The 14,105-nt window shown below is 42.7% G+C and overlaps 1 protein-coding gene across 1 annotated transcript; it reads right to left on the minus strand.

Annotated features, from left to right (window-relative positions):
- Positions 1-11,314: 11,314 nt before the first annotated feature.
- LOC128707295 (putative sodium-coupled neutral amino acid transporter 10) lies at positions 11,315-13,980 on the minus strand. Its single transcript, XM_053802247.1, has 4 exons — positions 13,894-13,980; positions 13,706-13,823; positions 13,234-13,636; positions 11,315-13,169 (listed from the first exon to the last, which is right to left on the minus strand). Exons 1-4 carry the CDS (start codon positions 13,978-13,980, stop codon positions 11,315-11,317), a joined length of 2,463 nt encoding a protein of 820 aa, XP_053658222.1.
- Positions 13,981-14,105: the final 125 nt, after the last annotated feature.

Below are 14,105 nucleotides of genomic sequence, written 5' to 3' on the forward strand. Positions count from 1 at the left end.
AATCCTTTTGCCAAGCTTCACGAGTATGGCGCACTTTATCCCAAACCGAAAAGCGGAACTAACGAACAAACCGCCTTTGCTTGGCCGGAGCTCGCAAGTACGATAGCTGCAACTGATCCCAACACGATGCTGTTGCCAATGTATCTTCTTCTGTTACCGATGTCGACCGGCAACGACCGTGCTTCGATGGTGGTGTGAGAAACGATCCCGAATTATGGAGTTGGCATGTCTATTAATTTTTCCAACGCTGGGAAAACTACCGTCTTGGTCGAATAAACTCACTTAAGGAGCAAAGTGCAGAGCAAACCAGGAATAAAACGCCGAACAGCAACAGAGTCCCCGATTTCAGTAAGTTTAAAATATGTGTACCATCAACAGTAGCCAACGTCTATGTCTGCACGACCGTGAAGTCTAGTAACTGCTCTAGAAACAGTTCCCCTTCTGAACCAAGCACTTGCAAAGATAGGCCGATGTTACAACATTTCGCATTTGACTCACGTACCGGTGATCGATTTTTATTGACCCAGGTATTACTTTACAACCCGGACTGACTGTGACACCAGCACGGCACAGTATAGGCCTCCCCCAGGGGATCCATCAGGGTGAGCCAAAGAAAAACATACACCGCCACAACTTGAAACTTACTTGCTGGGCAAAAGACGATTTGTGGTTGGGATTTTTGCTTCACAAACAACAGTTTTATTGCTCCAAAAACATCTCCCCTTAATGGGGTTCTTATGGGCGAAAGGATAGACCATCGCACCATTACTCAATGGTCCGCATTGACTTTGGCAGTGCGACTGTGCGACGCGCCCATAATAAACGCACCGTGGTTTGGTACTGTGGTAAGGCACGTGTTTGAGCAACAGGTAAAACTTTTGTGGGAAAATATTGCAGGAAACAGAAATTTCTACTTGCGCCCCCAAAAAAGAGTTACGTTGTATTAGCTAACCATCCATCCGCAATTCCTAAACCTTGACAACCGTTCCGTTTTACACAATCCTAAACCCCTCTTCAAGCGCAATAGCGTACGCAAATTGATGCAGGACTTGATTATACGCCCACCGTTACAACACGAACCTCTAACTAAAATAGCCCAATTACCCTCTTGATGGGGTTTGCTTTCCGTTCCCGATTACGGCCACTGTTGCCCAAATTGCTCACAACGCAAACAGCCGGAGCGTGAAGCATTGCGGGGAAAAATAACGATTAAAACTTTGTTCTCAACTTTTCTCCTTCTAGGCTAAGGCTGTCTGTATTCCGGACCGGCAATGCAAAATGGCGCTTCTTGGTGAGGTGTTTATTGGGAAAGATACGTAACTACTTACGGGCTGCGGTTCCCCTTTTGCGGTGTATTTCTCCTGGGTTTCCTCTGGCCCTAACAAATTCGCACCTGGAATTAGCTCGTCCACTCACCCGGTTTAGCATGCAATATTCATACGATCGTGTAGTGTTTGATCACCGGCTAGTGTCTATGCGTTTTGAGATTGTGTTGCCTTAGGCACACAACATCAACCACCAGTGTAAGTTTTCCCAGCAGCCTTCCAGTTTTATCTGGCTTTTTTTTCTTCACTGATCCACTGAATCCACCCTCGGCGAAAGGCGAAGCAGGAACACAGGTGTAGAACGTGTCCTTACCCTTTTGCTTTCGAGACGATAACAATTGTTTGGTGAAAGTTTTGCCGTAGTTTATCTTCCGAAACGGGTCGATACAACGGTGTACCCAGTGCGTTCGTAACACCAAACACGTGGATGCCCAACTTACTTACCACACTTCTGCACAACTCAAGCGGTTGCTATGATGAGCAAGTTGACAGTTATGAAATTTCCTAGCCAATGGACACGTGGCATGCCAAAAGTTTGCCGTTATCCTATGCTGCACGCTGAAGGTTCCTGCACCCTTGATGATTAGATCACTTTCAAGGAAAGGAGTTTTCTTTTTTTTGAAATGGTCGTTCCAATTATGTAGATGGTTAGGCAGAACAATTCCTAAGGCCCAAAAAAATATTTTTTTTTACGCAGCAAAGAAAATAGCCTTACCCACGTGTTACTAAAAGAATGCACACACTTGAACGTATCAGACGAATGTAAAAAGGGAGGATGTGATTCAGAACATCTTTATTGCTTGTTCTGCAGAACTGCACACACTTAACCTTTTTAATGGTACAGAAATGGAGATTAATCCAACCATTTCGTTCCGGAGCACTAGAAATGGGCCAATGAGTTGGGCGGTATTTCGGGCAATCAATCTTCCGCAAGCTTAGCGGTTGGTTACTCCGCCGAAGGCTTAAATCAACTCTTCGCAGGGTAAGTAACGAGCATTACGTTCGCCATTACGATTCTACCGAATAGTAAAGGAAAGAGACAACAGAGCAACTAGTAGTTGAAGCATTGCAAGGAGCAAAAAAAATGTTCAAATATTATTCTCACGAACTGTTTAGGTTGATGCAATAGTTAGTACTTTGTTTCTTATAACATTTGAACAGCAATTGTTACGCCTGAGATTATTTTTACCCAAAAACTCTGAAACAATTTGATGCTTAATGCTAGAAAAACAATCTTTTTTTGAAACATTTACAAAGACTCCTTTCTTCAATAACGTTTCTAGTAACTTAACGGTGAATTGCACAAAAAAAAATTAATTTAGTTTACTCGCACATGTTCCACGACGCTTTCCACCATCAAACATATTAAACATCTCATCCCATTGCCGAACCATCCTTCCATCTTCAAACCAAACCTAAGCTAAACCACATGAGCAGCGAATTGGAATACAAAGAGAAATCTGTAATAAAACATGTAAAACCCACGACCATGCCCAACCTTGATGGTTTCGACTAGACTAACAGCCCGTAACGCATCGTGCCCGTGGCCAGACAGGGATAAAATGTGGAATAATGTTTCACAAACGGGACCATGATTTATTGCGCCAGATGTCCGCGAACATTGTGTCCACGTGGCGGTTGGGTAGGTTCGACACATTACGGAGGCACAAGAAGCAACCCATTACTGCCACCCCCGAAGTACAGTCGGTTAACAGTGGGGATGAAATATCTCTACTCTGCCTTGCAAAGTTCTGACCTGACCGAATGCAAACCGGAAGGAACGGAAACCTCCGAACGGTGCCCTATGATTCGGGACTTTGGTCAGCTATTTTGCATGGATTTAATGCGAAAGTGTTTTTTTTTCCTCCACCTTGCCTCGATGTACTATATTTGCAGCGTCCATTATGATTAACTGTGAAATGGAGAATTTAAGTGATCTTCCGGCGGGATCCGTTGACCAGCTTTACTGAATTATATGCTTAAACGTGCACATGAATACTACATCCGGTGGCGGTTTCCACCGCCTGCGGGTGCGTTTAGGGAGGATCATTATAATTATGATTTCGTGCAGCTGATAGCGTTCGTAACTGGGCTTAAAGGTGGTTTTACCGCAAGCAGGTCATAGCTAGAACGGAATGGGACATATTTATTAGCCGCAAACCATCGAAAGCCTCAAATCGGAAGGAATTAAATTTGGGTGGATAGGAAGTTTTTGTATAGGAGTGGATTGCGGGTGTGAGAGGAAGATATTAGCTGATAGCAATCCATGGGCCAATATACCATGGATGAGTGAGTTTTATTGGTCTCACGTTTTCCTCCGAACGCATCACATCAATAGCAGTTATTCCACCGTCTTGATGCAATAACTTACGAGCAATGGCGGCCACCTTAAAGAGGATATTCTAGGCAGCCGTGAAACGCTGGTTTTGTTCCCTAAAACCAACTGAAGAGATTTATTAATCAATCAGAATAATTAATCAATCAGAAGGCTATACGAAATTAATAGAGTACTTGAAGTTAACAAGGAACTATTACTGTGGAATTGTGATAGAAACTGTGTAGTTCCAGTTCGTTATATAGAGATAAAGACCCAAAAGTTATTAGCGCTTTTGATTAATCGTCACATGGTTATTAAACAATTTAATAAATCATACAATACTATTATCAAATCGTTTTACTCTTTTGTGCGCAACAATCCATTCAACCAAACCGAACAACTTTGGTAGTACTGTACAATTCCGCAAGAGGGCGCTCAATATTTGGAAAGGCTTGTCAAATAGCCCACACACACTTAACGGAAGATTGAATACTTTTGTGATCGAAATGCTGTCGTCAAAACGGTATACTTCACTTGGACAGAATTCCCATACACACTTCCACATTTGTTTGTCTAATCATAATCATTTGGTGCTATTTCTAGCATACTTAAGACAGTCGTTTTTAACGCTTTTTGATCCATTGCAACTGCTGTTGCTTTTTTTGTATCATACAACTCACCACCACAAACGACCTGTGAACTTGTAAATGTTCATCCGACATGCGATATTATGTCGCTTCACCTATTCTGCGCTTACTAGTTTTTGTTCCAACATCACTTGCTTTGCGTTTTTGTTCCTTTTCGTATCCGTGGCAACTACAATCGTTCGTAATGCGAGAAGAAAGTAGCTTGTTCTGGTTGCCTCACAGGCACCTTTAAATGGGCCCCAGGACATCGAGCGTGTTAGAGAGTGAGAAATTGTGCGAGTAAATGATTTATGCGACCCCGGTTGGATAAAAGCTGTCCTGAGCTGAAGCAGATCCCGACGAACGATATGAATGGCGGATTGGTGAGCACTGAGCAAAAAAAAAAATTGTACCTTTTTATCCTTTCGCTTCTTTTTAACACTTTTGCTGTAGCTTGCTTCGGGAAGGTCCTCCGTACGGTACGCGCAAATAGAACATGCACAAAAACAGTACTCGCTCGCTGTGCATGGCGAATTCGTGATGTTGGGTATTTGCAGGAGTTTAAGACAACAGACACCAAAACGGTAAGAAATCAGTAAATCTTTCCCCAGCGCAGAAAAGAACATTAGGCACGCAATAACACTGCGACCCACAGCATGGTAAAGGTATTCCGTCTCTTTGCTTCGCGTCCTTTTTCAACCGCCCCTGGCCGGAAATACCGATGCGTGACCGCGAAAATGATCTCACATTATAGCGCTACGGTGGAGCTACGCCATACCAGATTGTAGCTAATGTACTGCCTGCATATTTAACGCGTAAAGTGACCAGCGTCGTACCGTGCCCAGAAGAAAGTGACCAAGGAAAGGACCAAGCCTATCAATCTCTGGTTAAGTATATCAACCACGGTTACCTCGATTTGGAAGGCAAATTTTAATTGAGGGCCAAACGTTTCCTTTCACGGTTCGGCTATTGTGTCCTTTCGGTGGGATCGTTTGGGCGATGGCAATGTGTTTTTAATTGACATTGGCATCGCTTTATGGAAGTTTCTTTTTAGGTGGTGTCTTGCTAACTGCTTTTTGAGACGAAGATAGATGAAATAAATCATCGATACCGGGGCTCTTATGCGAGCACTTTTCTCAAGCTGATATTTAAACTGATAGATGACTAAATTAATATAAGGCAGAATGAATGAAATGAAAAACTGTGCTATATTATCCATTATCAAACCATGATAATGTCTCATAAGTATATATCAAAACCATACTCAAGTAGAGGCATCGTATTGTCTTAGTCCTCAACGTTCAGTCACTACACCAGAGGTCGCAATTTTAATCACACATGGTCGTAGATCTGGCCACAGGTTCTCCGTATCGAGGATAGAGTATTCACTATTGTGATAAGTATAATACTAATATACTAGCATAGATTTTAACCAATATAGTTGTTTGTGATACTAAAAGCGGTTAAGGACACGTTCGATTCGTATGACGGTTGAAACGGAAGACAGCTTATATTTCAAATAACTTACAATATATTTGTTACAAACTAAAACTAACACTAATGAATCAACTTCGGTCCCCTGGCTTGATCGCCCCAAGCACCAAATATCATGTACAGAAGATTGCCTAACTTTAGGCTGCAACAATAGTTCATTACGTCTTCAAGAATTCTTAAATGAAAATTATTCTTATTTGTTATTCATGATTAAATATTCCATAGGAAATCCATCATCTTACAACCTTTTTTTTCTTTTCGTCTCCAGCAATATGTCTATTAACTTCCATTACAGAGTGTCCTGCAGCCACTGCAACCGCATCACGACCATTATTACACTAAGCGCATAACGAAGCGAAATCTTTGCAAATTAGCGTGCTCCCTAAAAGTGAAGCAAAGTTCTTTCACATCCATCATCAGTGATTTACATCACGAATTCTATCGATGGTTGCGGTGGGACAGGAAAGCTGACGGATCACGCTGCCATTCCCATTCAATTGAACCTCACTCGAGCCATCCAGATTGGAAGTAGAAGAAGTGCTTTTCTCGCTACGGTCGAAGAGGCTTCCTAATTGCACGTAGCCACGAGCCGGAATGAATGGAACGGAACGTAATTAATTGCAATTTGCATTCATCAACCAACTGCCCAAAACACCTTTCAACGGCGCGTTCGAACGTGGTCTAACGTGCGCCCGTAGTCGTTGGAAAATATCTGAATCCACCCCGAATGAGTTTATAGTAAGTGGACATTTTGAGGACGTTTTATGATATTATGCCGAAAATTAGTTTCAATATTAATCTGATAAGAAAGTACCTTTACTATGGCTGGAATTTGGTTAACCTGAAGCCATTGCCAGCTATACGCCAAAACTATTAAACCAACGGTCATGAGGCATCGAAATGAATTCCGCACATGAAGCTGAACGGTGTTTTGCACATGGTCTGTATTGAAGCTATAAGTCTCATGCTTTTTCCAACTTCCAACAAACCGTACGATGTTTGCACACCGTTATCTAGAACAGTTAATAACGATTGCTATCGAACGTCTGCGTACCAAACGTCCTCGTCCGTTAAGGTTAAGTTGTCAGCAACACACTATAACCACCACTCCTCGGCAGACACCTTTAACTATTGGCCAAATTAAGGACCCCAGAATGGTTGCAGGAGGAATGAAAGCACACAAATATCCTCTCTAGCGCTTCCGTTACGATTTCCACCCTCCTTGCAGTAATGTTGCCGGAGTGAAGGTGATGGAAGTTTGAAAGTGTTTTAATTGTCAGCTAAGGGCGTATCATCCCCGAAAATCCGGCTAAATTTACCACTTGTCGGTATGCGGTAAAACCCAGCCGAGGACAGTGAAAGGCGGTGAATAGCAACAAATAGGCCGATAGTCCGAAAACTACTACCCACGGGCGTTCTAACGATCAGTCCGTTCCCGCAACGCCCAGGCACCGTTTAGTTTGGCATTTGCCTCATCCTTTCCGAAATTCAATTTTCCGATCGAACAACGATGATAAGGATAAAGTTTTCGCCCTGTCCCGGGATTAGTACAAGCGAGGGGAGGAAAAAACTTTCTTTCAAAACCTACATCTCTCCACCTCTTTTCACACCGTAGAATGGTGTCTGGTGAAAGTCCTGATGCCTCACAATGGTGCTACTTCCTTAGCCCAGCTTCCCGGTGGCTATCCTGTCAAGGATTTGCCTTGGACTTAGGTTTTGTGAAGGTAATCATTCTGTGTGTGTGTGTGTTTTTTTTTGCTCACCTCGTCTAGCTGGACGTGTGGCGGTGTGCCTTTAGGGGGTGGGAAACTTTGCTACAAACACGTACACACGACACGCATCATCAAGAGTGTCAGGAACCGAAAAGGGAAATGGGAGAAAACGTTACTAGGGTGTGGAATTAAAATTAATTTTCTAACTAAGAAATTTTATTCGCCACTATCAAACCCGACATTTTGGATACGCTCATTAGTCCCTTTCTTTTGGTGCCCCTTTTCTGATGTGGTGGCCGATCAACGACGAAGTTTTTGACAGGCTGGGAGTATACTGCTGGTACGGCAAAAAAAAGATTAACCTTTCGCCGGGTAATTATGCCCATGTTCATCAAATTTTACGAACTGTTAGATTGTGCAGGAATGCAATAATTACAATTGTTAACTTTAAACAAGTTAAAACTTGTTTAAAAATCCACTTGCTTATCCTTTAACACTAAACTCTTGAAGTATACTCAATTTTTGAAGAGCAAAGTTTGAGAAAACTGCTCTTCTACACCTTTTACTCATCTTAAACAGGACTCGCCACATCTGGTTTGTAGCCTTGTTCCAGGAGGATTTTGGACGTCGTCTGGTATCATTCTCATAACATGAGCTGCACACCAATACCTGGCGAATCTGATTAGTTATACACACTTATAACCTATACTTTAAGCAGAGAAGCACTACTATTCAAAGTTACAACAGTGAGATCGTCGTAGGGACGTAGAATAAAATAGAATTTTTATATTTTTTAATAAAATTCCAAAAAGAATAACCTTACGAGATCCACCCGTCTGAGTTGCCATTGAACTTTCTAATAACACACTTTACTTCCTAAATTAGCAAACATCCCGTATGAGTTAAAAATTGAACTGTTGTTTCCAATTTTTAATATGTAGTTCTCTGCCACTGACTGATTAATCCACCTGTGCATCGTCTGTTGTACTGATCGTGCTGTGCACGCACAAACTGGACGGCGTTATCAGTTGGTAGACTGCATGGAGTATTTTACTAAAAAAAAGTGTCAGTGTAGGAAAACCAACAGCAGCATTTTCACATTAAGTGTCCGAAGAAGGTCCTTCTAGAGTTGACAAATCGCCAACAGGGAAATATTATTTTCTTTTAAACTACGCGGAGATGCATACAAAATGTCTTCCTTCATCAAGACGAAGTTATCGTCTTCACAAAGCAGTATCACGATAGTCTATTGGTCTCACCTAACTCTAGACAATATAATAAGTATATTTCAATAATTAGTATTGGATACATCATGCAAAAAGATCATTGAAGGAGATGGAAAGATCAACAAGCTCATTACCTCTAAAACTATTGGCAATGAACTACATAACTATTTTAAAACTATTGTTGTGATTTAAAAAAAAAAAACATTTTAAAACAATACTTAAAGTAAAACAAACTCGCGATGGTTTTTTTCATTTTTGGCTAAAGCCTCCTAAACCATAAAAGCCCAACAAAATGGGGAAAACAAACCTAAACCCTTTCCGATTCATTGCCTCCAGCCGAAGCCAATAGTGTTTGCGAAGCGAGGGCAAGAAAGTGGGATGGGAAAGAAGGGTTGAAATCAAAATGGCCAAAGAAAGTCAGCACGAGTGCAAAACAGAACAAACAAAACGCGGCTAGGCTTCACTAGCCGCCGTCACAAACAAAGAAGCGGCCCAATTTCATTTGCATTATCCGACTATGTTTCGATCAACCCGGGGGGATGTAAAATATGCATAGTCCATTTTTATTTGCCAATGCAAAATCGTTCAAAAGTCGAACGGCTAGATGGAATTGAACAAAAACAACGATTCTCCTGCATGAATGCTGCATATGGAAGAGACAGAAACGGAAAAGCATCATAATCAGCTCGATATGAAATTGTTTGATTTTATAACATTGGTGTGTGTTGCCGTCTCGTCCAATCGTCGTCGAAAAGTGCGTAAGCTTTAAATGGCACACTAGACTGATTGGATAAAATTGTGCGAGCTTTTTATAAGAACAAAAAGAGAGAGAAAAGAATATAAACCACCTAGCTAATATAAACCACCACCAAAAAAACGAAAAAAACAGTCATGCATAATTAATCATGAGCTTGTTTAAGCTTTTTTAAAGCTTTAAATGTAACAAATTCTGCTTTTTTTAAATAAAAAACACCAATATGACTCTAATGAAGCGCACATGGTGTGCACCGCAGCACGACGATGGTGACATCAACGTTGCATTTACATGTAGCTTTTACTACACGGTATGTCGGTAACAAGTGTGCAAGAAGAACACTGAATCATAATTCCTTCCAGCAGGGAAAGCAACCACACCGTACCCAAAACACTTTTCTTGCGGTCGATTATTATGAACTTTTGCCGTTTACCGCTGTACAGTATTTTTATGGTTCAAATGTATGAGATCTCCCGTACAAATAAGCCACAGCCACATTACTAAAAGGGTTTTGTTAAACAAAAGAAACTGCAGCTTAAAATTCCTGCATGCCGATGGATGGTGAACCTTCACTCGAAACAGTGAACCCGATAATCCACAACACACAAATGCACGACATGTGCATTTTATTTCAATTTGCTGCAGAGCTAGTAAAACAACTCATAACAGTAATGCAACAAACAAACAGAAGAGACACCGGGAAAAAAAAGGATTTTGCCCCGTGTTTTTGCCATACTTCTCGTGATAGCATATGTCGTCCTTGGCATAGCAAATAGCGTGTTATGCTCAACCGTTTCGTGGTTTTTTTTTTGTCTTTGTCTTCCCCGTGCAGTGGAAATTCTTTGTATCAACATTTCGTACCGCATTCCATGCTCCGATTTCAATTTATCTATCAATTATTCATATTATCATTCCGTGCCTCTCCAAGCGCATCCGCCCCACGGCTCTTTCTCCCTCTCGCTCTCTCTTTCTCTCTTCCAGCAGAAAAAAAAATCTTTCACCGCGACAATCCGCCACTGATTGGAAAATTCTTTATGAAACAAAACATTTCCTCACTCCCAACGGCGCTAAAAGCATGAAACCGAAACCTAACCTTTCCTCCCGCGTTAGTCGAAAGAAGCTCCATTTTTTGGCTTTGTATTGCAACTGGCAGGATAATACGCAAATGGCTGCTGAATATGTTTGGGGTTCGAATGGTTCGATCGATCTCCCCACAAAACCGTGAGAAGGCACCCTACAATCAATTGTTTTCGTATGTAGAACTCCGAACATAGTCTGTTGATTGGAACGCCAATGGTGGTAAGGGAAATTAAACACAAAAGCTTTTTCCTTTTCTCTATGGATGCTCGTGGATGGAAAGTAAAAAAATAACGCTATAGCTTATCAGCATCATTGAATAGCTATTCCGATACGGTGCGGCGTATTAAATAAATATTCAAATTCAGAATACATGTGCGTATCTATTAAAACAATTTATATATTTTGCAGACTTGATACGACTTGACTCTTATTACAAATTCACACGCAATAATTGCCTATTTCGAAGGGAAAGATATCTAGAGTGGAAATACAAAAATTCCAGCTTAATTTCAAGTACTGGATTTCATTGAAACCAATTATAGTTTATTTCATATCTTTTCTAAGAATATGATTTAACAACGATCCTTGCTCCACGTCAACTCCTCGCTATGAATACTCAGATAGGTCACTTTCAAGAATAAACTATTTCTCTATAAAAGATTTCCAAAACCCCTTCTCCTAACACCTACACAGTACATCTTTCAGTCTACAGCATTTTAACGAAATCCATCCTTCTCCAGCTAGGCCGGTTCGCTCGTGCTTTCGAATGGACTATTCTTTTTACTCTCCATCCACTTCGGCGGATGCGCTTCGTTTTGGACAGTTTTCCGGCTCGTGCGGATTAATCGCTTCACGCTTCAAGCGCATTGCCAACAAATCCCGCTTGCCTGCCATCGCTTCATCGGCAATGCTTTCCTGCTTTTGGTCCACCTTCTCGGTGGGAACAACTTTGGCCGGTGCTTCCGCCGGCACCTCCACCGGCAAGGGAGGTAATGGAACATTTTTCTCTTTGAGCTTATCATCGTCCCCAGGTGGATGAAGTTTCGCTCCTACTTCGCTAGCCTTTGCATTGTTGGTAGAATCTGCATTCGGCGAAACTTCATACTTCGGGGGATCAGGCCGACTTTGTGATGCTTGTTTATTGCCGCTTTCCAGCACTAGTACGGCTGGTGGCTTTATAACACGCTTGTCGCCGTCCTTTTCATATTTCTCCTCTTCCTTCTCCAAGTGTTTTGCTTCTATTTCAGGTGTCCGTTCGACGGGTAATGCACCTGCTCCTGCACCTTCTACCGGATCTACACGATCCATATCGGGTTGTGGTGCGTTACGATCCTCTGTATCATTTCCCACACTTCTCCCCTGAAGATGCACACCATCCTGCGGGATCGATTTATTGTTTCCACCCGCCTTCAGCAGCTTCACGATCGGATCGCTTGGCATCTGTCCAAGATCTTGCTTTCCGTTAGGTATTGCCTCCGGGAGAATGCGTTCCGGTGCAGCGTTCCGATTTACCGGTGGATCCTCTTCACGCGATCCAATGCCAACCTTCTGTTCGGCTATTTTCTCCACTATCTCATCCAACTTCTTCAGCACCAACTGTTCCGTTTCTTTGTTTTTCTTCACCAACTCTTCTTTAATGTTTTCCACCTCGGCTTCAAGTACTTTTTTCGCGTTTTTCAGCTCACTGATTTCCTTCACTATCTTATCCTTCTCTTCCACTGCTATTTCACGCTCTTCCTTCAGTATAGCCTCGTTATTGATCACTGCTCGCGTGTCTTTGGGTGGTGCTTCAACGCCGTTCGGTGGAACGTTTTTAGATCCTATCCCATCCAGCGCATCCTTTTTCAACTCTCCTTCGACATTTGTTGACTTTCCTGGTTCCGGTACCGCCTCGTATGGTGGTTCTATCTTTGGTTTGATCTTCTCCGTTACGGATTCTACCGGCAAAGCGGGCGGTTTGGGATCGTCCACCATTTTATCCGGTACGATCGGCACCGGTTTAACGACGAGCTTTTCTAGCACAACCGGTGGAACAGTGGGATCATACTTTCGTTCCGGTGCACGATCGATCGCCTGCAGGTTGGCGAACGTTCCGAGCACCATGATGATAAACCCAAACGCTATCATTACCTGGGCAAGTTGCTTTTCGCTTATGTTAGTTTTGCAGATCGTCATGTAGCATGCTGCCGGTATGATCAAACATATCGCAACCCCAATCGTAGAACCGACCAGCCCTATAACCACCTCAATCGATGGTATCATCAAACCAAATATAAGCGCCACAACCACGATCGCTATCGTGAGTGGTCGAAATTTTGATTCGGGAATGTACATGTGTCCATCCGAGGCACGCTTGTACAGCAGCGAGTAAAGACTCACCCGGCAGGGAAAGATTGCTAGCGGAAAGCTAAACGCAACCGAAAGCACAAATCCCATCTTGATAATATCACTAGCAAACGAGGGAGTAAAATCGACGAGAATGTTGCCGGAGAACCGGTGCCCATTGAAGGCCACATACCCGAAGAAACCGATCGCAACGTATATCATCGTACAGATGTTTGTCGACTGTCGGATGACACGGCTCATCTTATCCAGCGATGTGGTGGGCATCGTTGCGTACACCTCAAATATTTGCCTGCAACATAACAAATCGAATGGTCAATAAAAGCTGCACCCGCGGCGGTGCTTATCATACTTACATCTGACAGGATAGAGCCATAGTAAAAATGGGCATGCACTGCAATATCCCGCTCCAATTCCACAAATCCAGCCGCTCGAACCAACCCGTGTGTTGAAACCTTTCGCTCGATTCCGAAACAACCTTAAGCACCAAACACAGGTAGAACCCTAGCGAGGCCGTACAAACCGACGCTAGGCTGTCCACATTTCGTAACATTCCTAACGGAATGATGCAAACGATAGTAACCACGATCATAACCCATGTTCGAAGACTATCGCTTTCGTGCATGGACAGGATTTTGGCCGTGATTTGGGGACCAAGGTCACCGACAACTACGAAGTAGGCAATGCACGTGCCCAACAGGTAGCCGACGACGCATAGCTCAACGAGCAATTTTCCGCCAGAACCAAATGCGTAGAATGCTGCAATTGTTAAACATCAGTCTGTTAGTAGAGAAATATAAAGACTGCATGCTTTGTGAGTTATTTTACCAATTTGTTCAAAGTTTTTCCGTCTTGAAATTATGGCCGATTTAACCATGTAGCTGCACACCAAACGGGTAACATAACTGCTGAGCAGTAGAAGCAATATTGACAGCACAATACCGCACTAAAACGAAAGGGAGAATTGAACATGTGGCCCTGAAAATTGTTAAACCCACACCGATCATCGTACTTACCCGTTGAAAGCAAAAGGGCATAGAAAGTATGCCCACGCCGATGATGCTGTTAGTTAGCGTGACCGTTTGCACGGTATTCGTTTCCATCACGTACGCGTATCACCTTTCCGGATCATGCTTCCTATGGGGCACTAGATTGCTTTTCAACACAATTCTTTGCACAAATGTTTCTCCGCAGAATATATTTGCGTACGCGGCGTTTCGCATAAAGT

The sequence above is a fragment of the Anopheles marshallii genome, chromosome 2 (assembly GCF_943734725.1).
Source record: "Anopheles marshallii chromosome 2, idAnoMarsDA_429_01, whole genome shotgun sequence".
NCBI lineage: Eukaryota > Metazoa > Arthropoda > Insecta > Diptera > Culicidae > Anopheles > Anopheles marshallii.

What these genes read in the sequence shown, in the direction of transcription:
- LOC128707295 (XM_053802247.1), bottom strand. Translation starts at nt 13,980, where the DNA reads ATGGAAACGAATACCGTGCAAACGGTCACGCTAACTAACAGCATCATC. An exon ending in GAAAAACTTTGAACAAATTG is followed by an intron (nt 13,637 to 13,705) that starts GTAAAATAACTC and finishes TAACAATTGCAG; the next exon opens with CATTCTACGCATTTGGTTCT. An exon ending in ATGGCTCTATCCTGTCAGAT is followed by an intron (nt 13,170 to 13,233) that starts GTAAGTATGATA and finishes GTTATGTTGCAG; the next exon opens with GCAAATATTTGAGGTGTACG.